The sequence below is a fragment of the Paroedura picta genome, chromosome 4 (genome assembly GCF_049243985.1).
Source record: "Paroedura picta isolate Pp20150507F chromosome 4, Ppicta_v3.0, whole genome shotgun sequence".
Classification (NCBI taxonomy): domain Eukaryota; kingdom Metazoa; phylum Chordata; class Lepidosauria; order Squamata; family Gekkonidae; genus Paroedura; species Paroedura picta.
The window spans coordinates 10,097,945-10,123,554 of record NC_135372.1 but is presented as its reverse complement, the minus strand read 5'-3'; the positions used below and the strand labels follow the sequence as shown (position 1 = coordinate 10,123,554).

The 25,610-nt window shown below is 49.1% G+C and overlaps 2 protein-coding genes across 3 annotated transcripts in view; one reads left to right on the top strand and one right to left on the bottom strand.

Moving 5' to 3' along the window:
* The window catches only part of TBXA2R (thromboxane A2 receptor), a 31,797-nt gene extending 28,419 nt beyond the window's left edge, over positions 1-3,378 (top strand). The window contains exon 3 of the mRNA XM_077331805.1: positions 2,589-3,378. Within this exon, the coding sequence (XP_077187920.1) occupies positions 2,589-2,849 (261 nt within the window). The 3' untranslated portion in view covers positions 2,850-3,378. The remainder of the gene's footprint in view (positions 1-2,588) is intronic.
* Positions 3,379-5,111: 1,733 nt separating this feature from the next.
* Positions 5,112-25,494, bottom strand: GIPC3 (GIPC PDZ domain containing family member 3). 2 transcript variants are annotated; one of them, XM_077331807.1, is made up of 7 exons: positions 25,406-25,494; positions 21,140-21,788; positions 17,181-17,366; positions 15,305-15,485; positions 9,351-9,463; positions 7,792-7,873; positions 5,112-6,084 (listed from the first exon to the last, which is right to left on the bottom strand). In XM_077331807.1, exons 2-7 carry the CDS (start codon positions 21,455-21,457, stop codon positions 5,933-5,935), a joined length of 1,032 nt encoding a protein of 343 aa, XP_077187922.1. In that variant the 5' UTR covers positions 21,458-21,788; positions 25,406-25,494; the 3' UTR covers positions 5,112-5,932. The 2 variants fall into 2 exon arrangements, with proteins under 2 accessions (XP_077187922.1, XP_077187921.1); XM_077331806.1 differs by lacking the exon at positions 25,406-25,494 and adding an exon at positions 24,983-25,116.
* Positions 25,495-25,610: the final 116 nt, after the last annotated feature.

Sequence of the window (25,610 nt, the reverse complement as noted above, 5' to 3'; positions counted from 1 at the left end):
TCAGCCTCAAGCACCCAGGAGAAGGATCTGTCCAGCCGCTGCTTGATAATTGCCAGGGACACAACACACAAGACACACGATCGATTTGTGGAACTCAGTGCCCCAAAAGGTAGCAATGGCGAGGAGTTTTGACTGGGTTTTTAAACCTAGGATTGTAATTAGATGAATTCACTAAATAGCAGTTGGCTAGGACAGCTGAGAAGGGAGCTTCCATTTTCAGAAGCAGTCTACCTCAGAATATGGACCACCGTGGACAAATAACAAGCCTGACTTTCACAGTTTGGGATGGAATGCTGGATTTAAAGGATTCTTGGTCGAGCTCGACAGGTTTGAAAACCCCAGATGGCCCTAGATCTCGTTACATTTTAGGATCGTTGTTATTTTTGTAAACTGTCTTCGATCCCTGCTGTTCTTGGTCTAGATTATTTGCATTGCAAACGTGCATTTCATTGTTTTTAAAATACATAATGCATGAAGTGTTCGTAGGCCATTTACAAGTATAATCTGTATATACTACCACGCTGACATGAAGACAACATAAATAATAACAATCCATATAATATGAAACATGCAGAGCACAGACACATAAAATGGTGCAACACCCCCCCCCCTTTCTATTTTTGGTTCTATTTTTACAAGGAAGGAGCAGATTCAAAACAGGATAGGAGGATGGGAAGAGCAAAGATGAGGAACTAAATCATCCCTAATAACATGGTGAAAAAAATAAACCCATAGTCAGTTGAGCCGTCAAGACCAGGGGTAGTCAAACTGCGGCCCTCCAGATGTCCATGGACTACAATTCCCATGAGCCCCTGCCAGCAAACGCTGGCAGGGGCTCATGGGAATTGTAGTCCATGGGCATCTGGAGGGCCGCAGTTTGACTACCCCTGAAGACCAACCCAAGGAAATCCTTGTTCATGCTCAAAGCAGCAGGTTGACCTGTGGAACTCCCTGACACAGGAAACAGAATACGCCACAAGCTTAGGTGGTTGACCTTCCATCGGACAAAACTATCATTTCTCCTCCTCTTCCTTAGCCCCTCTTCCTTATATCTCCTCTGCTTTTCCACCACCCCCTTTAAAAAGACGATCCCATTTGTCTATTTCCAACGATATCCAGAATTTGGTAAAAAAGAAACAGCAAACAGCTACCGTGTCATCAGCAGAATAGAAGTAAAGACCCCCCAAACAAGCCATGGTGAGACTCTCCTGGTAGCATTGCCAACCTCCAGGTGGGACCTGGAGGTCTGGATTTACAACTCATACCAAGTCTACAGAGATTCCCTTGTATGAAATGGCAGCTTTTGGGGGAGAACTCAGTGGTATTATGTCCCACTGAGGCCCTTCACCTCCCCAGACCTTGTCCTCCACAGACTCTACCCTCAAATTAGCAGGAATTTCTCAGCCGGAATTGGCAGCCTTATTTCCCACTCATGTTAAAAGCAGACAGCTGTGTCAATTGCCTTAGCCTGCTCCCCTCCTTGATTTTCTAGATGCCTGCCATTTGAAAAAAAATTATGCAGTTCTCTCCAGGGGTTGTTTTTGTTTAAATCTTCATATTAAAAAATCACACACAGTCATTGTTGTGACAGGAATTTCGAAACCCTCCAGCATGTAGCAATTTTGGATTCTTGGTAGGAAGATTTAGTAATGACACTGTTTCTTAACAGAACAAAATCAGAGTCCAGTGGCACCTTTAAGACCAACAAAGATTTATTCAAGGCAAGCACTCGAAAGCTCACACCCTGAATAAATCTTTGTTGGCCTTAAAGGTGCCACTGGACTCTGATTTTGTTTTGTTGTGCTGCTTCAGACCAACACGGCTATTCATTTGAATCTAAGTGTTTTTGTTGATGCACATTCTCCTTACATTGATTCACACCAGCTTGGATCTGAGAGCAGCAAACCCCACCCCTAGGGTCTGCCAGCTCTGGCTAGGAAACTATCTGAGGATCTGGGGGGTGAAGGGGGTTGGAGAGGGGGCAAAACCACATGGGGATACAATGCCATAGAGCAGGGGTGGCCAAACTGAGGCTCTCCAGATGTCCATGGACTACAATCCCCATGAGCCCCTCCTTCCAATTCAGTCTTGGGCCTGCCCCACCTCTCCACTGAGCTCATTAGCTCATTCCATCACTCACGAGGAGAGAGTAGTGGTTAGGAGTGTGCACTTCTAATCTGGTGAGTCAGGTTTGATTCCCTGCTCCTCCCCGACATGCAGCCAGCTGGGTGACCTTGTGCCAGTCACAGCCCTGATAAAGCGGTTCTGACCGAGCAGGAATATTAAGGCTCTCTCAGCCTCACCCACCTCACAGGCTGTCTGTTGTGGGGAGAGGAAGGGAAGGCGACTGGAGCTGAAGGGAAGGCAGCTGCTTTGAGACTTCTTTGGGCAGTGAAAAGTGTGAGTCTCTTCCCTCATCAAGGGATGTGTCCAGCAGAGAATGAGAAATCTCCTTTGTTGTAAGGCCACAGCATGTTTCCAATTTTTAATTCAGGGTCAAAAAGCATGAAGTTACTAGAAGTCTGGGAAACCACAATAGCATTGTCCAATGATGTTTGAACTGGTGTCTTCCCTTTGTTTCCCCTCAGATCTTCATTGTACAGACGGCCTTTCAGGACTTCCCGGATGCCAGTCAGATCCCTCCAGAGACGGAGAAATTGCTGCTTATCTACTTGCGGGTGGCCACTTGGAACCAGATCCTCGATCCTTGGGTCTACATCCTGTTCCGCCGGGCGGTGCTGAAGCGCATCTACCCCAGCCTCAAAACCCGACCCTCCATCGTCTCTCTGTACCCCGTCCTCAACCCCTCACTACGGCGGAAATTTACCCAGGAATCTGTGCTCCAGTAAGAAGGGGCGGGATGTCCCAATTCTGTAGTCCCTCCCTCCTATCCCCCCCAAACTCTTGCAATATGCGGGGAGCATGTCCCCCACCCCACCCCATGCCACCCCACCCACCCTCCATCCCCCCAGGCCTGAAATTCAGCCCTGGTAGCTGCACCAGTAGCCCTCAGTGTAGCCTTTCGAATGGGCATCTTACCAAACCCAGCCTAAAGGACCTGTCCCAGAATGCCTTGCTGCTCCTGCCTCGTGCCACGTGGGCACCGAGGGGGAGGAAAAAGCTAGACTTCTCTTTTCTCTTGAGTAAGTATTGAAGCCAACCAGCGAGTTGGGGCCCTCCCAGTTTCCTGCCTGGCACAGAGAGGCAGACGGACCTTTTAAGCTGGTAACCGAAGGCCCAAGTTGATTGCCGGACTAGGAGAGTTTGTGCGGCTTACCATAAATATGGATGGGGTGGGATACGGCAGGACGATACGGACATGTCGAAATGTAAGGAGGCAGCATGTGGTAATAAATCCTGTGGTATTTTGTGCCTGCAGTATCACTGTGCTTGTTTTTTTTGGGGGGGCGGGAGGGGGAGAATGGGTATGCAGGAATTAGGACAGCCAATCATATCCTGGATCCTGGATGCTTTTAAACCAGCCGTTTAAAACATTTTGACTGTGGACCAAAGCCTGAAAAGTTTTGCGGGCTTCAAGGTAACTCTGAATTGATGCCAGCTGGCCACACCTCTCTGCTATGTCCCCGGACGTGACAGGTCCCCGGAAGTGACATCATACAGACACTCCAGGCCTCTCCCCAAAGTTGAAAATAACAAAGGACCCAACCGACCCCAAGACGACTCACCTTGTTGGACTTCAGCTGCCACCAACGGGGTGACCAAGCGAGAGGAGACTTGGCCAGCAGAGTTTTGTTGGCTGAGACCCCTCCCCTTCACACCCCCTCCATTACCATCATGGGCCATTGGGGAGGGGGCCCAAATCAGGGGAAACCACCCCAGGTAAATTAAACACATTTTTTTTCAATATATATATTAAAATAATAATCCCCCCCCCCCAACTAGCAGAACCCTTCCAGGGCTCTGGCCGAACCCCGGGGTTATACGTAACCCTAGTTGGGAAAGCACTGGTGGGAATGTATATTCCAAAGCAGAGGGAAGGGTGTTCTGCAGGGAATTCGAAACAAGACATCAGGGCCTGATTTTGCACTGATTCTGCAGATTCCATATCAACATTGGCTGAACCAGAATCAGCATGATTCCTCCGCCACCCCCTCACGTCTGCTTGTAGAGAGCCAGTTTGGTGTCATGGTTAGGAGTGCAGACGTCTAATTGGCATGCCGGGTTCGATTCTGCGCTCCCCCACATGCAGCCAGCTGAGTAACCTTGGGCTCGCCATGGCACTGATAAAACTGTTCTAACCGGGCAGTGATATCAGGGCTCTCTCAGCCTCACCCACCTCACAGGGTGTCTGTTGTGGGGAGAAGAAAGGGAAGGCGACTGTAAGCTGCTTGGGGACTCCTTCAGGTAGAGAAAAGCAGCATATAAGAACCAACTTCTTCTTCCTCTTCTTCTTCCTCTTCCTCTTCTTCTTCCTCTTCCTCTTCTTCTTCTAAGAATGCACACCCAGCAGCCCATCAGGGTGCGTTCGGATATATATCCTTTCAGTAGTTAGATTCTACTCAGGTAGCTCCTAAGAGCCCAATAAAGGTTTCAGGGTATAACCTCTCATGTCTCCAAGCTCCTTTCGTCAAAAGCGAGAAGGAATGGAGGTGTCAGGTCAGAGGGTGGGGAGGGAGTTGTGAAGAATGCTTATAAGGGTGCGACTGGGCAATGTATTTTGCTGTCAGTTTGATGAGACCTTGTTGAGAAACGCCTGGGGGCAGCAAATGAGCAGTGGTGATGGGATAAGAATCCTGTTCCACACCCCTGCAGAGGCGGAGATGTCCTGAATTTGTGAAATAATGCCAGCAATCTCACACCATAAGTTCTCCTTGAACTTTGGTTGTTGCTGTTGAGAATTGCCACATTTAGGTCAGCAACAGAATGTCCTGGAAGGTTAAAACACTCTTTCCCACTAATTTTGGCATGCTGTGGTTTTTAATGCCAGCTCCTTTCTGCACAAATGTGCATGCAGCTGTTCACGCATTTCTACGTTCCCGTGTTGCTGTGCACAACGTTGGATTATTGGATCACTAACACCCCAATGTCCAAGCAGTTTTTCAAGATGTCTCAAATGGGTTTTTAAAAAATGAACAAATGTACATTTAATTGAATAAATATATTGAATACATGCAGCGCTTTAAAAAGGGGAGGAAGGGGCAGAACCTGCCAACAGCATACAGGTTGGGATGGGACAAACCATTAAATCAGCATTTGATTTGCTAGCTAGTAGGTCTGTCAAATATGCTGCAAAGATGGGGGGGGGCACAGGAGGAGCTGGGGTTAAGCTATGGGAGATGAAACTGCAGATTGTTCCAATTTGCACGTATGTTAGCCTCACCCTGTGTTGGACACTGAAGCTGGGGAGGGGTTGAGCATGCAGCTGGTTGCTTGGCAGGTTCAGTGTTTGACTGAACTCATGTTATAGTGGGAGCAACATCTGCCTTCCCTGGAAATTATCCCAGCTACTGATGGTGATTGGGGGGCAAAGTCTACGTTCCTTGGGAGGTGTCCCATGTGCTGATCTCGAAAGGGGATAAACTCTATTATTCCCAGGAGCTGTCCCAGGGCTTGATGTGGAACAGGAACAACATCTGCTTTCCCTGGGAGCTGTCCCTGGTCCTGACACTGAACCATTGCTACTCAAGCTCCAGCTTCCCAAGGCTTTGTTCACAGGACCCCAACATGTGATGCTGGGATACTTAAAAAGGGCTATCACTGAAATACGTTTCACATCTTTTGAAATTTAGCCAAATCCAATTGCAATTTGCCTTTGGGGATAGTTAGAACTCCTGAAACAGTAATCTGGAGACTAAGAAAACAGGGGCTGGGTGGGAGGCAAAGGACATTCTGGGGCCAGGCTGAGGACGGAAAGAAGGGATGAATGGGGTGGTGCAGACAGCCTACCCTCCACAAGCCCACCGTGCACCCGCTACTTGGAGAACCCCTTGGTTTCGCAGATAGCTGTCCAGACCTCTGCCACAAACTCATCCGGAAATGCAAATTCACCCAGCAATGAATCAAGGCCCTGGGAAAATTGTTCAGGACTCTGGCGTTCCTTGGCCATCTCCACCATGGTCGACGCTGTGGAAAGAATGACCTCCATTAGCATATTTCAATTTTATGCAACAGGCTACCCTTCTTTCTGTTTTCATCCTCCATATTCTTCCTCCTGGCCCGTTGACTCAGAAACCAACCATCTTTCCCCTTCAGCTCCAAAACAATTTTCAACAATTTTCCGATGGTCTGTCCGGAGGAAGGGTCCAATCCGGACCCTTCCTCATCCCGGACACATCCTGCCCCTAAAGCCCTTACTGTTTTATTTAGTCCGTGGCGCCCATGGCGCCGCGGGCGGTGTTCAGATTAGCAGATATCAATTAAAAACATAATAAAACTAAAAGGCAGGCCACATAAACAGACCCAACTAATAAAAAAGCTGATCAGAAGAGCTCTGCTTTGCAGTGCCCGTGTGGAACTTAGACGAGCCCCACAGGGTTCTTGTACAGCCGGTTCCACCAGCATGGGGCCACCACAAGGAAGGTCCTCATCCTGGTGGATGCCAGGTGAACATCTCAGGGGGCCAGGTGCCACAAGCAGGTTGCGGGTTAGAGAATGTAAATTTTAGGGAGGGAAACATGTCAGAAGAGGCAGTCAATCACCTATGAAGGTCCCAGACTGAAGAAGAAGAAGAAGAAGAAGAAGAAGAAGAAGAAGAAGAAGAAGAAGAAGAAGAAGAAGAGTTGGTTCTTATACGCTACCCGGAAGGAGGCTCAAAGTGGCTTACATTTGCCTTGCCTTTCCTCTCCCCACAACAGACACCCTGCGTGGTGGGTAAGGCTGCATATCACTGCTTGGTCAGAACAGTTTTATCAGTGCCGTGGCAAGACCAAGGTCACTCAGCTGGCTGCATGTGGCGGAGTGCAGAATTGAACCCAGTATGCCAAATTACAAGTCCGCACTCCTAACCACTACACCAAACTGGCTCTCTTTAGAGCTTTAAAGGTAATCATCAGTTCTAAGTATAAGTATCTACATATACGTGTTGTCGGACATCTGCACTTGGAACCCCAATTTCACTCTAAAAAGCAGTGGGGTGGGGGCCATATGGGTCAAGGTGACCTTTCCTACCCTGGTCAGCAATGCCCTACTGATGTGGTGGCTTTCACTCGCAGTCAGAAGCAAAGAGTTGGATCCAAACTAAGTTTTCCGCTAAGGCAAGGCACTTCCATTAGCGGAACAGTCCTTTCCTGTGCCAGAATCCACCCTTCAAAGCAGCTTGGGGGGGGGGGATCCTAGGAGATTTCCAGGCCTAGCCAGGAGGCTGGCAACAGTAGCTACACCCCCAAAAGTCTGTTGGGGGGGGGGCAACAGGGGATGTTTGGGGCTTTGCATCAAGAAGTCGGAATGACAGCAGAAAATTTCATCCGGCTCCACCAAACGACAATCGTAACCTCACCGTGGTTTAAAGCAACTGCAGGGGGAGCTTTCCCTTCCACCAACACAACCACCCTTGCTGTGGCTCTGATCCGTGCCACCCCTTCCCGACAGCTGGTCTGTAAAGCCAAACTGCACATCTGGAACATTAGTCATGGGAATCCCAGCACGACAGGCCACGGGGCCTTGAATTAGGACTGGAGAGACAAGCACGCTTTCCTTGCTCCGTTTCCATCGCAGCCAATTATTTTTCCTGGCAGGACCAGGGTGACTGTTGCACCCAGAAATGCAAGAGCCCCGCCAGATGAGAAGGAGCAACAGGGGAGGGGAGAGGGAGATGATCCGCTCTTGACTCACCCAGTTCCACGTCCCGGATGCCCATGTAGCTCTCCAGAAGGTCATCCACTTGGCGGGCTGCTTCCTCCTCAAATTCACTGGGCTGCGATGGGGTAGGAGAGAGAGAGTTGGCTACGATGTCATGATTATGGGTGAATCTCTGAATCAGGGGGGGGGGACAAAATGGGGCTCTCCAGAAGTCCATGGACTACAATTCCCATTAGCCCCTGCCCAATGGCAGGGGCTCATGGGAATTGTAGTCCATGGACATCTGGAGAGCCATCGTTGCCCCCCTCCCCCCAGCTCTATGCCATTATACCCTCCCGTGGTCCATTTCCAAATCTCCAGGAATTTCCTGATCTAGAGTTGGGAACCCGGAAGATCCTCTGGCTCCCCTTCCAGAAGCCTGAATAAAATATCCATCTTGATATTAAATTGGGGGCTCATGAAATTGGCAGGGATTCCCCTGGACTGCTCAAAAAAAGACTGCGACTTGCTGGAATGCTCCACAGAGTCCATCCATAAAGGACTTTCCCCCAGGACTCTAAAGTTCCCTTGCCCTTTGGCTACGAATGGTTGGATCCAGTGTGCTGCACAATGGCAGTGGCCTTTCCCTGAGGGGAACAGCAGGAGAGCCCTGCTGGATCAGACCAGTTGAGGGTCCATCTAGTCCAGCCTCCCATCTCACACAGGGGACAACCAGTTCCTCTGGAGGGACAACAAAAGAGGGCGCAGAGGCAGAGGCCTTCCTAAGAACCCCAGAAGAGCCCTGCTGGATCAGACCAGTGGTCCTTCTAGTCCAGCATCCTGCCTCACTCAGTGGCCAACCAGTTCCTCTGGAGGGCTTACGGTTGCCTCTTGGCTCTGGCATTCAGAGAATTAGTGCCTCTGAATGTGGAGGTTCCCCTCAGTCTGCAGGGTGAGTAACCACTGACAGACTTTTCATCCATGAATCTGTCCAATCCCCTTTGAAAGCTGTTTATTCTTCTGGCCACCATTGCCTCCTCTGGCAGCAGATTCCACATTTTAATCACTCTCTGTGTAAAGCAGACTTTCCCTTTGTCTGCCCTGACCCTCCTGCCCATCGCCTTCACTGGATGCCCTCAATGCCCTCTTTCAGGAGAAGGAGAAGTTCTCTTTGTCAGCTGTCTCCACTCCGTGCATCATTTTCTAAACCTCTGTCATGCTCCCCCATTCTCTGTCTTTTTATCAGCTGATAAATCTCTTCAGCCCATCACAGGGCTATCATCGGACAGGAGTCCTAAACTCTGCTGGAAGTCCCTTGGGACAACGGGTGAGGAAAAAAGAGCAAAATAAAAGAAACTGCACTGCCAGAAGATGGATCTTAGTGGGGCGGTGGAGGAAAACTACTATTATTGCAAGCCGTTTTGGAGGAGGGAGAGGAGGAAGAGCCTCACCTGGCTGGGACAGGCCCTCCAGAGGTAGACAACCCCCCCCCCTAGCCTTTCTTCATAGGGCAGGTGTTTCAACCCTCTCGTCGTGTTGGTTGCCCGCCTCTGCCCTTCAACCTGGCAGCTTCAGCCTTGACCTGTTTTTCACCTCCCTTTCCTAAGACTCACCGCCTCTTCCACCGTGGCAGTGCCCTTTGCCCTTAGCCGCAGGGTCTCCCGACCGCTTGCCACTTTCCCCTCGCTGGGGTTCTTGGTGCTCCGTGTCCGCTGGCTTATCATGTCTGGGGGCGGGGGCACAAAACAGGGGGGGGGAGGCAGGTTTAGGGTATGCCAAGGATATATTGTGCCTATACATTCTGCCAGCAACCAGGTGACGGTTTTCTTGTTGCGAGGAAGAGGAGGAGGAGGAGGAAGAGGAAGAGGAGGAGGAAGAGGAAGAGGAAGAGGAAGAGGAAGAGGAAGAGGAAGAGGAAGAGGAAGAGGAAGAATAGAATAACAGAGTTGGAAGGGACCTCCTGGGTCATCTAGTCCAACCCCCTGCACTATGCAGGACACTCACAAAGAAGGAGAAGGAGAAGGAGAAGGAGAAGGAGAAGGAGAAGGAGAAGGAGAAGGAGAAGGAGAAGGAGAAGGAGAAGGAGAAGGAGAAGGAGAAGGAGAAGGAGAAGGAGAAGGAGAAGGAGAAGGAGAAGGAGAAGGAGAAGGAGAAGAAGAAGAGTTGGTTCTTAGATGTTGCTTTTCTCTACACAAAGGAGTCTCAAAGTGGCTTACAATCCCCTTCCCTTTCCCCACCCTACTCTGTCAGGTAGATGAGGCTGAGAGAGCCCTGACAGTCAGAACAGCTCTAACAGGACTGTGATTAGGCCAAGGTCCCCCAGCTGGCTGCATGTGGAGGAATGGGGAATCAAATCCAGCTTCCCAGATTAGAAGCTGCCGCTCTTAACCACTATGCCAAGCTGGCTTAAGATCTCGGTTCCGGGTGTGCCTCTTTCTTGGAAGGAGGCAAGCCCATGGGATTGAATCATGCAGGGACTCATTGGGGTGCCATTCTCAGAGAGAATTTAATAACAGTTATTTCAGTATGCTTGGTAAAAATTCCCTACTCCCCAGTTTGAAAGGGGGCCAAGTCAGTGCAGTGACTCATACAGAGATGCATCAGGCAGCCATATCTAATGATGAGTAATTCTGCTGTGAGTTCACTGCAAAAAGAAAATAAAAGAAAAAAGAACTTCCCGCTTGTACCCAATGCAGAGATAGGGCAGAAAAATCTGGTTGGGATAATATTATTCCCACCACAACTCATGCAGAGAGGCAGTGAGCACCCTCCTCAGTTGGAAGCTTTATTATTATTATTATTGTTGTTGTTGTTGTTGTTGTTGTTGTTGTTATTATTATTATATTTATACCCCGCCTCCCCCCGAAGGCTCGAGGCGGCTTACATAACCCCATCCCCTAAAACCATAAAATGACAATAAAAACCGATAATTTACAGTAATGGCAACAGCGATGGTGTAATCATTTGCTCTCTGCATCCTCAACTACAGGAGGGGGGTGACGCTCTCTACCGCCAGTTTGTGAGGGGGGGCTGATCTTCTTTCCGCCCGGCCTCAGTTATAAGCCTGGCGGAAGAGCTCCGTCTTACAGGCCCTGCGGAATGCTGGTAATGCCCGCAGGGCCCTCAGCTCTTCCGGGAGCTCATTCCACCAGGTTGGGGCCAGGACCGAGAAGGCCCTGGCCCTGGTCGAGGCCAGGCGGGTTTCCTTGGGGCTGGGAACGACCAATAGGTTAGCCCCCACAGAGCGTAAAGCCCTGCGGGGGATATAGGGCAAAAGGCGGTCCCTCATATATGCTGGACCTAGACCACGGATGGCCTTGAAGGTCAAAACCAAAACCTTGAACATGATCCGGAAGGCGACCGGTAACCAATGCAGCTGCCTCAGAACTGGCTGGATGTGAGCCCTCCACGGTGTAGCTGTGAGGACTCTAGCAGCCGCATTTTGGACGAGTTGCAGTTTCCGGATCAAGCCCAGAGGCAGGCCGGTGTAGAGCGAGTTACAGAAATCTAGTCTAGAGGTGACCGTCGCATGGATCACTGTGGCCAGGTGTTCGGAGGACAGATAGGGCGCTAGTAGCCTGGCGAAGATGGAAAAATGCCCGGCTAGCTACCTGTTTAACCTGTGCCTCGAGTGATAGTGAGGCATCAATGGTCACCCCTAAATTCCTGGCCTGAGATGCGATATTAAGTTGCGTCCCGGCCAGAAAGGGTAAGCACGCTTCCTGATCTGCCCCCCTACGGCCCAACCACAGGACCTCCGTCTTGGAGGGGTTGAGTTTCAGGCGACTCTGCTCGAGCCATCCAGCTACGGCTTCCAAACATCTGGCAAATGGATCTGGGGGGGAGTTTAATAAACATATGTTTCCTAGCGGTGCTCCAGTGGCATGCGCTAGCTTGTCCATGTACTCAGTCTGGGAATGAAAGAATGGGTTTTTGGAGAATGACTGATCCATGAATCTGCTGTTTATTTGATGATTGCCAAATGAACCATTACAGCATCTGTGAGGATCCTGGCATGATTCAGCTCGCGTAGGGTCTGGAAGTTGGGTCATTGCACTCCGGGAATGGCTCTGGAGTGGGCGGGTGGGCAAGAATTCCAGGCTGATTCTCTAGTTCGAAATCTCCAGCTATGCTAGTTATAAACAAGGAGGGCAAAGGGACAGGGACCCGGATCCAACGACCCAATCTGATTTTATGGGCATTTCCGCCCTTTCCCCCCTAGACTGACGCGAAATAGTATGTCAAATCCAAATTTCCAGGGGCTGGCAATTAGGAAAGAAGGATCTGTGGGAGGAGAACAGATAATCTCACTCACAAGCATGACCCTAGAGCAAGGTTCTGCAACGTGGGTCTTGCAGATGCCATTGGAGGCTGCTGGCATTTTTCCTCGTGCCCATAACTCACTGGAGGAGCCTCAGAGTGGCTTCCAAGCGCCTTCCCTTCCTCTCCCCACAACAGACACTCTGCGAGGGAGGTGGGGCTGAGAGAGCTCGGAGAGAACTGCTCTGCGAAGACAACTCTAACAGGACTGTGACTAGCCCAAGGTCACTAAGCTAGCTGCATGTGGAGGAGGAGTGGGGCAACGAACCTGGTTCTCCAGGTTAGAGGCCACCGCTCTTAGCCACAGCACCAGAAAGGAGGCAGGACCAGGTGGAGATTTTGCCCAGGGAAGATTCTGGCTGGCCATTGGAGATCTGATTGGCTGTGCACAAGGATGTCCACTGTGTGACTAAGGGTAATCAAATTCAAATTCAAAAAACCTTTAATGGCATATAAAAATGTCTATATGAAAGTAAGTAGTTGTTCATTAATAATACATAATGATTGCATAGTTTTAAGATAAAACAAATTGATGAAGTTAAAAAAAATGATAACCAATGACACATTCCTCCATCGAATGCAAATGCTGGCAGGGGCTCATGGGAATTGTAGTCCATGAACATCTGGAGGACTACAGGTTGACTACCCCTGGATTAGAATTATTTCTTGCTTAGCTGATTATCCTTTTGTATCACCGCAGCCAAGAATTTGGCTACTGGTTCTGTTATTTCTGGGGATTCATCAGATATTAAATATTGAGTGATTCTTTCCATAGGGCTAGAGAGTTTTACATTGATGGGGACATGCTGCCTGAGCATGTAATGCGACAGACAGTTAAGTAAAATATGTGATGCTGAGTCAGACTCTGAGTGACAGAATTTACACAATCTGTTCTCCATCAGTACATTACTATATCTACCTGCAAGAATAGCTGAGGGGAAGATGTTTAATCTAGCGAGCATAAAGGCATGCCGGTTGAATGGATTACTAAGATTTTGTATATAAGAGGCTCCACGCCCTGTATTAGAACCCAAAAAACTGGGGGAACAAGTCCGATTAATTCCCGCTCTGGTTTCTCTTCAGATCATATAAATCTTTCACCTTTTACTAAGGGCAATCTGTGGCAGTCATTTTTTGGATGGCTAATGGTGGGAGCGATTGAGGGCAAAAGAAGAAGGGGACGACAGAGAATGAGGTGGCTGGATGGAGTCACTGAAGCAGTAGGTGCAAACTTAAATGGACTCTGGGGAATGATAGAGGACAGGAAGGCCTGGAGGATCATTGTCCATTGGGTCGCGATGGGTCGGACACGACTTCGCACATAACAACAACAACAAAACTCCTTCAGTAGATGTTTTGCAACAGCTGCTTTGAATGGGATGTCTCTCTTTGGCTGAATCTGGGAACTGCCCTCTGGTCCCTCCTCTCCCTTTGTCCTTTCCCCCTCTCTAGATGGCCTTCCGTGGAGACAGATGTCTCTGCAGGTCTTTCCTGTAGAGACAATGCCCTCATACTCCCACACCTATGATGCCCAACAAGCTGGCCATTTGTAACAGGGAGACCCTTTCTGCCCAGGTTGCCCCACCTCTTCCCAAATCTGTACAGGGGAGCATTTTCCCTGCCGGACTCAGTTGGCCCCTGATTTGTGCCTCCGGACAAGGCAGCTGAGGCGGCGAGGTTTTGCCATGCTGCAGGTTGGTAGGGGCCCGGTTTTAATTTTTAAGAATGGGGTATTGCACTGGGGCATTTTTTGGTCCCTTCTGGGATGCCGTAGTCAGAGGAGGCCTGGATGGCCGAACGCTTCCCTGCCACACGTGCTTGTCCTGACATAGGCTCTGATGGCGCCCACAGCAAAGAAGGGAACACGGAAGAATCCGCATTCCCTTGCCGTGGGGCAACAGAGGGTCTGAGTTGGGCCGGCCCAAGGCCAGCGCCAACATCTGGAAGTGGTCATTAGGCCCGCAACCAGAGGAGCATTTTCCTGGGCCAAAGTCCTCATGGGGACATGGTCGGAATGTACCCTCTTTCATAGAATCATGGAAACGCAGAATAACAGAATTGGAAGGGATCTCCTGGGTCATCTAGTCCAATGCAGATTAACTCCTTTTGAATGCAACCTGAATGTGAACTGGATCTACTGGAATAAATATGTTTGCTAGTGTTTTACAATATAATCCTTGGAGATTTATTGTAAACTATGGCTGCATCTCTAAAGGGCAAAGGCTCTTAACCACCAGCTCCAGGTATTTCCCATCCCTTGGGTATGAATGGTCCATTTGGACACAGGTGACAGAAGTCGAACTCTGGCTTCCAGCTAGTACAGCAGCATCTCATTGCGTGGGACTTGGTCGTGCTTTCCTTTGTTCATCTGTGTTGTTTCACTTTGTGCTGTGCATTTGACTAACCGTTGGAGTTATATTGCCAGAAGGAACCTGGCGTGATATCTATAGCTCAACTTTGGGTGCTGAAAGTGACACCTGGGTTTAACTGGGGTGTTTGTTCTCTTGGGAAAGTAGTGAAGCTGTTTTCATATGTCATGGGGGAGCTGGGTAATTGGGAAATATACTGATCTGTGTGTACCTAACACACCAGTTTCAACAAGAAGTATCAGGAGTTCTGTTTTGGTCTACTGAAAAAGTTGCACAAATTAGTTTGTCTCATAAGACATGTGAAAACATCAACGTTAAAACTCTGCTTTTTTTAAATTGCTTTTTAGAATTTTTCAGGTTTTATGTCAAATTATTTGTCTGTCAAAGGAAAGATCTCAGCTAGACAAAACTGTTGGTTTTTAAAGTTTTGAAATTCTCCAAAAAATAACTGAGATATCATGATGTGTTGCGGGCCCTGTGGCCGTACTGTACAGAGCAGGGGTAGTCAAACTGCGGCCCTCCAGATGTCCATGGACTACAATTCCCAGGAGCCCCTGCCAGCATTCGCTGGCAGGGGGCTCCTGGGAATTGTAGTCCATGGACATCTGGAGGGCCGCAGTTTGACTACCCCTGCTACAGAGTATGGCGGGCCACCCGTATATTTACAGCTCGAGACTCTGTGTCCTTTACATTTTGCCGGTCAACAATTAATTCCGTCACAAATTTCCATTGCATTTTTGTTACATATTTCCCCTATGCCACCTAAGATGCTTTCGCATCAATAAACCGCTTTTGCTGACATGCCAAGTCTGGTTCCTTGAGGAGCTAGTGGGGATGTGACACCCATGCCCTGCGCCCCACCCTCCCCAGCCACTCACCAAAGGCGCGTTTGGGCTGGACGAGGCGCATGGTGAACGGCTGGGCCTTGGGCATCTCACGCAACATCTTGGCAACTTCATAATGGCGGCATCCCACAATGGTTTGGTCGTTGATGGCCTCGATGCTGTCTCCGACGCAGACCGTCGGGATCCGGTTGATGATGCTGCCTTCCTTGATTCGCTGCAAGGGATGGGTTGGCAGGAGGCGGGAGAGACAGTTAGGAACGCAGGAGGAGGATCGGACTGACAGCTCCGGATTGAGACATTCCTGGGTGATTTTGGGGAAGGAGCCTGGACCTCAACAGGATACAACGCCAGAGAGTTCATCCTCTGAAGCAGCAGTCGTTTTCTCCAGGGGAACAGATCTCTCTAGCTTAGGGCATTTCCGCACAATGAAAAAAATAGTTACGCCAGCAAAAAGGCCTAGCGCTAAAGATTATTGCGCCTCCAGCCATTCCTCACCTTCTGGCTCTCTCACTTTTGTCTGCCGCCTTCGTGCACTTTGTATACTCCATAAGTGCTGATTGAAATGGTGGAAGAGAGCAATGCGCTTTACACGCAACTCTCTTCTGCCTGTCAATCAAACCAGGCAGCCAATCCGCTTTCGCAATGTTTTAAAGGGCCTAAGATGCCAGCTAAGTTTTTTTAAGTAAAACTTCTCCATAGTGCTTTTTAATAATGCCATCCCTTATGGAAACACAAATCTGGAATCTTTAAAAAATTAATCTTGTTCCTGATTTGCAGGGGGGGGGGACTTTAGAAAGCCATGCTTTGTGTGACAACTTTGGGGGGAAATTTTTTTTGACTTTGCCTGCATGATTGAATGCCTATTCATTGCTCCAGGCAGTTTGCTCTTTAAAAAAAGAAAGTTTCTGGGAGAAGGGAGAGGGAGGCAGGTGCGAGGGCGGGACATTGGATAGCACTTCTCTGCCTCCGTACATTTCTTTAGCATGTGGCCTGCTGGTTGCTCTCCTGTCACTCGCGCTTTTTAGGTTGGGGAATCCACTTTATGTGATTCCCCTACTAGCGCTTTAAAATGGCGGATGTTGCTTGAGGTTTGCTGGATGGACACAGGAGGTTGGTGACATCGTGCAAAACGTCCCAAATATAGCATCTTCATAAGGTAAGCATTTCACTATATTTATCAGGTGTGGAATTGTCCTTAGAGATCAGTAATTCTTCTGGGAAATTCCCAGCCACCACATGGAGATTGGATTGAGCGACCCAACATGCCAGGAGACTGGGGGCAGGGGTGGGTCTATATCTGTGTAGGTGTTATCTCCTTGAATGGAATGTCTCTTTTTGTGTTAACCTGGGAGCTGCCCTCTGACCCTTCCTATCTCTCAACTTTGTCCTCTCCCTCTATCCACATGCCCTTCCATGGCAGCACACCTCTCTGCAGGTCTCTCCTGTAGAGACAATGCCTTCATACTCCCGCACACCTGATACCAGACAAGCTGGCCATTTCTGATAGGAAAAGTACTCTTTAGATAAGTCTTCTTACTCTCATTTTGAATGCAACTTGATTTTGCAATATATTTTTGGGGAGATTTCTTTCACGCTCTCAGTATCATGCTTCTATATCTGGCCAAAGCTTCTATATCTGGCCAAATATCCCAATAGGGTTATGGGCCCAGCATGCTTCCACTGTGCCATTCTGCTATATTAGCCAAATATCCCAATAACTGGCAGCCACCATGGCATCTTGTGGCAGGAAATTCCACAAGCTTGGGCAAATAAAAACTTCCTGGACCTAATGCAAGTCTGACACTGCAGAATCTTGCAGTAATTAATTCTATAAGCTCCTCATATGCTTGGGGAAGGACGTGCTGCAGCCCCCCTCCCCTAACAGACACCGACTGCACCCCCTTCTCACCTTGATGAAGGCATATCCTGCTCCATTGTCAGTGATGGTCAGCCCCAGTGCATCTTCCGTCTTGGTTACCTCCACCTCTTTGGTCTCGCCACGGACATGGGCAAAAATGAAGTCCTCCAAACCAATCTGCCCCCCCAGTAACTTCAACATATCCACCTTGTGGGTATTGAGAGTGCAGAAGAGGATCTAGGAGAGACAATAACAAGGTTATTAGGACCACATGGTGGGATTGAGGGCAGAGTTGGGAGGGGGGACCTGCCCTGTCTGGTATGCATTCAAAGGACAGCTGTGGTAAGTCTTGCGAGCTTGGTGTCATGATTTAAGAGGTGTGGAGGACAGGGATTTCTAAACTTAAGCAGTTTGTGTGTGGGTAACAGGAAAGGTCAGTGCTTGGCTCTTGTGGCCCTTTTTTCATATCCAGGGAAATACAGAAAGCTACTTTGGGGTTGGGAAGCAAATTTCTTCCAGGCCAGACTGGCCACGGATTCTGGGGTTTATTTGGGGGGGGGGAGTCATCATCTGAACATGGAATTGGGGTCACTTGTGGGCAGACAGATCCTGCACTGTCCACTACCTTGGAGGTCACTTCCAACTCCATGGTTCTATGATTTTAGAACCTGGTGAGTACTGGACATCTGTCCTGTAACATTTTCCATGCTTTCATTCACCAGCAAGATCTCACAGCATAACTCCTTAAAACAATCCACAAAGAATGTGATGCTGTGGTTGACTGGTCAAGAGCATAGGATTGGGGAAGAGCTTTGACTCAGTGGTAGAGCTTCTGCTTGGCTGGAAGAAGGTCCCAGGTTCAATTCCCGGCATCTCCACTTATAAGGACCAGGCAGGAGGGGATGGGAAAGTCCTCTGCCTGAGACCCTTGAGAGGTATTGTCCATTTGAGTAGACAGTATTATTATTATTATTATTATTATTATTATTATTATTATTATTATTATTATTATTAATTGCCTGCCACTCCCATATACCGGCTCGTGGTGGGTTACCAATGTCCAGTACAAATCCCATTAAAACCCCGTTAAAATGGACACAAAACATACAAGAACATGGCAAAATAACGCCCTCCATCCATCCCTACCTCTAGAAGGGGAGGAAGGAGGGTCAAGATAATACAGGTTGCAGCTAATACCGGGGGGGGGGGGGGGGGTTGCATTGATCTTCCTCACTGCCCCAGCCTCAACCATAGACCTGGCGGAAGAGCTAAGGCTTGCAGGCCCTGAGGAATGTCGGAAGCTCCCACAGGGCCTGTAGCTCACCCAGCTCATTCCACCAGGTCGGGGCCGGGACCGAAGAAGAAGAAGAAGAAGAAGAAGAAGAAGAAGAAGAAGAAGAAGAAGAGTTGGTTCTTATATGCCACTTTTCCCTACCCGAAGGAGGCTCAAAGCGGCTTACAGTTGCCTTCCCTTCCCTCTCCCCACAACAGACACCCTGTGAGGGAGGTGAGGCTGAGAGAGGCCTGATTTTCTTGCTCTATCAGTGCTACGACAAGCACAAGGTCACCCAGCTGGTTGCATGTGGAGGAGTGCAGAATCGAACCTGGCATGCCAGATTAGAAGTCCGCATTCCTAACCACTACACCGAAAAGTACTGACTTTGTTGGACCAAGGGTCTGATAAGGCACCTTTGTGTCTTCAAGGCTCTGGACTCCCTGGGGGTTGTGAGTTCGAATCCCAGTCACTATCAACCCGGTCCATTTCTGGAAACAACAGAACTCCATCTCTTCTTATTGAGTGGAAGACATTTTCTTGCCCATTGGCAGTCTTCTTAACCTACAAACAGCAGCTAGCAACCACCTGAGGAAGGAATTTACGCAGGGGCTAGATCCTGTGAGAAAGTACTTCCAGTCCTGTCCCTGTGTGGCTACGCAATGGCCTCATTCCATGTGGCCTCCATTAATGGCTCATCTGCCAACACGATCTCTGCCATCACCTGTCCACAATACCTGACTTCTTCTCTAGTTGAAAGGATAAACGGACTTCAATCTGACCTTGAAGAAAAGGGAGGTATTCAGAAACTAAAGAGGAAGTGCTTTGGTTCAAAAGAAATTCCGTCTAAACCTCTGGAAGAAGTTCCTGACAGAGCGGTTTCTCAGTGGAACAGGCTTCCTCAGGAGGTGGTGGGTTCTGCATCTTTGGGGATTTTTAAACAGAGGCTGGATCGCCATCTGACGGAGAGACTGACTCTGTGAAGGCTCAAGGGGGTGGCAGGTGACAGTGGACTTGCGATTGGGATGTGAGTGTCCTGCACAGTGCAGGGGGTTGGACTAGATGACCCAGGAGGTCCCTTCCAACTCTATGATTCTAGGATTCTATGGTCCCCCATGATCCCTTGCAGCTAGATGCTTCAATGAAAGAGAGAGTTCAGCCCTGAGTTGTTGAGGTCAGGGCAGCATATGAATCTCACAATAAATAAGTATAAATAGGAATGAGAATTTTGAATTCCTTGGTAAATTTGATACCCTTGACATTCAGGCCCCAGATGTGATTATAGTTTCATGCTTGGGGAGGGTGTGGTGGTTTCCTTCATTTTAACAACTTGTAACCCAGTTTTCTCCCTCCATCCGAGCCAGGATTGAGTTAGGGCTGCCAACCTCCAGGTGGCACCTGGATATCTGCTATTACAATGGATTTAGTTGTGAATTTTCTGCCTTCTGCAGGGGTTGGACTAGATGATTCTGTAGGTCCCTTCCAACTGTAGGATTCTATGATTTCCAGATGGCCAAGATCAGTTCCCCTGGAGAAAAAGGCGGCTTTGGAGGCATTAGACCAGGTATGGCCAAACTGTGGCTCTCCAGATATCCACAAACAATTCCATTGAGCAGCTCATGGGAATTGTAGTCCATGGACGTCTGGAGAGCCACACTTTGGCCACCCCTGCATTAGACCCTGCTGGCCCTCCCTTCCCCAGGCCCCGCCCTCCCCAGACTTCCCCCCTCCAAATCTCTAGGTATTTGCCCAACCAGAACTGGCATCTCCACAGGACGTTGGCATTTCTCATTGCCGATAGCCACCTAAATAGTTGGTGGGTTCAGTCCTTAGACAGGTTTTCGGGATTCGAATCCTTGCGGACCAAGAAGACCTTCAAGGCCAAAGTTTTCAAGAGTCAGTGCCTCCCTGTGTCAGATACTGATGATGATCAATAGGGTTGGATCCTGCAATATAGCAGATCGACAGAAAATGGGAATTCCAATCCTACGTTAGGTTGCTCGGGTGACTTTGGGCCCATTCTCTCAGCCGATCTACTTTGCAGGGTTGTTGTGGGGGGGAATGGATTAGGCAGAGGCACCACGTTTACTTGACCTTCCCTTTGGAGCAAAGGGCAAGGGGGAAGGAAATGAATCCATGAACAATCTCTGATTGAAATCCTGGGGCCCTCCGACCTTGCCACATCCCCTGCCTTGGGGACCCCTGAATCATGTGCAAAGGTGCCATAGAGATGCCTTAAATAAATACTGTACCTTGGGCAGATCCCAGTTCTACTGGGGGCCCATCCTGAGCCTTCGGGGAGGACGGCATATAAATGTGAATAAATAAATAAATGAATAGAATAAAATACATCCCAACCCTAAAGAGGCTGGACCATGCTCTCAACAAATGATGAGTGCCCTAGCCCAATCTTTGGGCTATGGTCAAAAGAACAGCTGAACCCACCCTCGGTTCAATGTTGCCACCTTTAGCAGGGTGGAAGATCTGGCAGCAGGCCTTCCTCCAGAGACCTGTGGGAGCAGGGTTGCCAGCTCTGAACTGGGAAATTCCCAGACATTTGGAGGGTGTTGCCTGGGGAGGGGCCTCATTGACGTTTACGGTCATATAGTCCATCCCCCAAAGCTACCATTTCCTCCAGGGGAACCGACCTTGGTCGTCTGGTGACCAGCTGTCATTCTGGGGGCCAACCGTAGGCTGGCCACCCTATATCGGGAGAAGGGGCCGCTGCCCACCTCACCTCTGTCGGAGAGATGTTGAAGACCTCTGCGATTTTGGCGTAGAGCTCCTTGACGTTGGTGAAGCCCTCGATCTTGGCCGTGGGGCTGCCGTGGGCCAGCTGGGTGTGGAACACGAGCCTGGGCCGCACTCGAGGCGGGTGGGGGGCGTTCGGTGGGACGGTGCCGCCACCCTGCGCCGGGGCAATTCCGCCCTCCTCCGAAGAGGCCTGGGAGCCCCCGGTCTCCCGGGGCACACCGTTTTCCATGGGCGTCCCCTCCTGCCGCTCGGCTGCCGCGTCGCCACTCTTGCCCCTTCGGCCGGACCTGCGCTGCATCATGCCACCTTCCTTGCAAACAATGGGAGACGGCCCTGGGTAAATTATTGATGGCCCTCGCCTCCAGGTGGAACGGCAGGGCTGTAACGGGAGCTAGAGCCTGGCTGGATGCCCAGAAATCCAATCCCCCACCTTCGGCTGGAGAATTCAGCCAAGTGAGCCGGGCCCCTCGGCCCACCCGGCTGCAGGGTCACCGCGATGAGAGGGCAGCCGAGAAAAGTCATCCAGGCAAGGACGCCCAAACCCGATGTGCTTGTCAAGGAGCTCTGCCTCTGGCTTTTTTCCAGATGCTCTCAGCACGTCTCCTGGGAAGGCAGATGTTTTGCTGGCACACCTGGAGGAGGCAAAGCCCAATTAATTTATTTAGCGATTTGCAGAAGTTCAAGGGTTGCGGATTCTGCAAGGATATCCGGGCGGCATCCAGGGCCAGTTTAAGGCCAACGTATGCCCTAAATGTCACAAGCCCTCTCGTTGTTCTCGCTGTTTTATTAAGAAAGCACAGCGGAATCCATGAAACGTTTTGTTGGAACTGATGATGATTAGCCATACAGAGACCAATATGCACCCCCCCGGGGGGTCCCAACCCTACATGGCACATCTTTTGTGAAGCTATTACTAGATGTGATTTCCAGCCAATGTCTTTAAGGACAACCAACAGGTAGTTACCACATTCCGTTCACACCTTTCCGCACACGTTAGATAATGCACTTTCAATGCACTTTTGAAACAGATTTTCCTGTTCCGCATAGGAAAGCAGCAAACGCACTTTGAAAGTACATTATCCAAAGTGTGCAGAATGGGGAGCTGGCCCCAATTCATTCATTCATTCATTCATTCATTCATTCATTCATTCATTCATTCATTCATTCATTCATTCATTCATTCATTCATTTATATACCACCCTCCCCAAGGGCTCAGGGCGGTTTACAGAAAACAGGAGGAGATACAATTAACATATGGTAACAGATAACAGTAATAACAATTTAACAATAATAACATAACAAGATCATAAACAATAACATTATAAAATAGAAACTGCGAGAACCTCAGCTTAACTCTTACTGGGACCTAGTGGGTTAAACTGATTAGTGTTGGTCGTAGGGGGGGGGGAGCTTGGGGGCCAACTGGAAGCAGTGGTTTGGGTCGACCTCAACCAAATGCCTGGCGGAGGAGCTCCCTTTTGCAGGCCCTGAGGAACTGTTTGGGTTCTGTCAGGGCCCTGATCTCCTCTGGGAGCTCGTTCCACCAGGTGGGGGCCAGAATAGAGAAAGCTCTGGCCCTGGCTGAGGCCAAGCGGGCTTCCTAGGGGCCAGGGACCACCGGGAGGTTGGAAGTAAGAGAGCGCAAGGCTCTTTGAGGGGTGTAGGTGGAGAGGTATACTGGCCCAGACCGTGTATGGCCTTAAAGGTGATAACCAACACCTTAAGCCTGATAGCAATGTCGCCAGATAGCTATTGGCAGTCCTAGAACAACAAACTGCAGTCCTAGAACAACAAACACATATGCCAGCATGCATATGTGTGCTCCAATGTCCCTCTATTTTTTTCTCCCCTACTGAGCAGCATGCTCATGGGAACTGCAGTCCATGGACATCTGGAGGGCCACAGTCTGGCCACCCTTGAATAGAGAGCAAATAAAGGAACGGCAGGATCATGAGAAAAAGCAGAGATCTTGACACTAAGCCCAGTCCTTCCACTGCTTAAGACTCAGTAAGTACCATGACAAAGAAAAGGTGCTGGGGGAAGGGACCCTGTGCTATTTTTTAAGTTTAAGTCTTTTCCAGGATTTCTGGTTAGACCTCACTTGGAGTCCTATGTTCAGTTTTGAGCACCATAATTGAAGAAGGATGGAGAGATACTGGAATGTGTCCAGAGGAGGGCAATGAAGATGGTGAGGGGTTTGGAAACGAAGACGTAGGAGGAAAGGTTGGGGGAGCTTGGTCTGTTTAGCCTGGGGAGAAGATGGCTAAGAGGTCATACAATAACCATCTTCAAGTAGACAGAATCATAGAATCATAGAGTTGGAAGGGGCCATATAGGCCATCTAGTCCAACCCCCTGCTCAGCGCAGGATAAGCCCAAAGCATCCTAAAGCATCCAAGAAAAGTGTGTATCCAACCTTTGCTTGAAGACTGCCAGTGAGGGGGAGCTCACCATCTCCGTAGGCAGCCTATTCCACTGCTGAACTACTCTGACTGTGAAAATTTTTTTCCTGATATCTAGCCTATATCGTTGTACTTGAAGTTTAAACCCATTACTGTGTGTCCTCTCCTCCGCAGCCAACGGAAACAGCATCCTGCCCTCCTCCAAGTGACAACCTTTCAAATACTTAAAGAGGGCTATCATGTCCCCTCTCAACCTCCTTTTCTCCAGGCTGAACATTCCCAAGTCCCTCAACCTATCTTCATAGGGCTTGGTCCCTTGTACTTGAAGGGCTGTCACATGCAGCAGATGTGTTTTCTGTTGCCCCACAGGGTCAGGTCAAAACCAATGGGTTGAAATTAATTCAAAAGAATTTTCAGCAAACATCCGGAAGCAGTCAGAGCGGTTTCTCAGGGGAACAGTCTTCCTCAGGAGGTGGTGGGTTCTCCTTCTTTGGAAGTTTTGAAGCAGAGGCTAGAGAGCCACCGGATAAGCAGATTGTGAGCAGGTGAGCAGAAGGGATTGTGTCTGAGCTTGGCCCTGTCTTGCATGCCCAGGGAAATGCTGATTGCCCCTTTGGGGCAGGAGGCAAATTTCCTCCAGGCCAGAGATTCTGTTCTTTTTTTTTGCAGCGGGGGGGGGGGGGCATCATCTGGTTATGGAATTGGGGTGGCTGTGGGTGGGCAAGTAGTTGTACGTTTCCTGCATTCTGCAGGGGGTTGCACTGGAATGAACCTGGAGATCCCTTCCAACGATTCTATTATTCTAAGCCAGGTGTAATCAAACTGCAGCCCTCCAGATGTTCATGGACTACAATTCCCATGAGCCCCTGCAAGCCTCTAAAGGCCTTTGACTGGTGAAGGCATTATAGTTAGCATACGTGTAACAATATTTGCATCACAACATTTCTTTCTCAACATAGTTCCTACTACTATCAGAGCAGGCTATCTTACCTTAAAACACTCTGATCCCTTTCAAATAGAATCCTAGAGTTGGAAGGGACACCCAGGGTCATCTAGTCCAGGGGTAGTCAACCTGTGGTCCTCCAGATGCCAATGGACTACAATTCCCATGAGCCCCTGCTAGCAAATGCTGGCAGGGGCTCATGGGAATTGTAGTCCATGGACATCTGGAGGACCACAGGTTGACTACCCCTGATCTAGTCCAACCCCATGCAGAATGCTGGACATAGTTATTAAAACATACCATTCACTTTAAAGTACCAGATTAACACATATAAAGCAATGGGATGTAATACTAAACCATCTAACTTCCACATATCACAGCAGAAACATATATAAAACACTTTCCATCACTCCACCCCACAGGAAAGCCAGCTGAAATCCTGTGGGGCCATTTCCCACGCCCACGGCTTTGCACAACTTACGTCTGTGCCCTCTTTTCTCAAACAATCCGCTGAGACCTTGCTTGCTGCAGAAGCAAGGCTGCAGAAACAAAGACGTTAACACTAGGCCAGAAGCCCAGATAAAACTCGCAATGAGCTCACAACACATCCGGTCCTCTCCTGAGAAGCAGGATGAAGAAAGATTAAAACTAAAGGCAATTATCCAGCCTAGGCCTTCTGGAAATCTTGTCAATCTAATGGCACCATGCCAAATCAAGCTCTTCAGACCTCTGTGGGCAACCCCTTGCCCAACTCCATGGAGCGAGTAAATGAAATAGTTTTCAAGCTGGCGATGGCAAATGAAGTTTATTCCACTAATAAACAATTCCTCAAACTTCCAAAACATCAAAACGAACTCCTAGTTATTTTATCATTTTCGGTATCTTGTAAAATATTATTTCTAACCCTTGATAATAGGTCCTCTTTAAATGCATTCCTATCATATATCAGCAGGATGAAATCTTAATCCTATGGTAATATGTATGCGATTCAATCTTCAAACGCTGGCAGGGGCTCATGGGAATTGTAGTCGCAGTTTGACTACCCCTGTCTTAAACGCTCGCAAATGATATTTAAAGCGAAGCCACAATGCAGGGGGTAGCCAAACTGC

What these genes read in the sequence shown, in the direction of transcription:
- GIPC3 (XM_077331807.1), bottom strand. Translation starts at nt 21,457, where the DNA reads ATGATGCAGCGCAGGTCCGGCCGAAGGGGCAAGAGTGGCGACGCGGCA. An exon ending in CAGGATATGCCTTCATCAAG is followed by an intron (nt 15,486 to 17,180) that starts GTGAGAAGGGGG and finishes CATCCCTTGCAG; the next exon opens with CGAATCAAGGAAGGCAGCAT. An exon ending in CATCCGGGACGTGGAACTGG is followed by an intron (nt 6,085 to 7,791) that starts GTGAGTCAAGAG and finishes TTCTTTCCACAG; the next exon opens with CGTCGACCATGGTGGAGATG.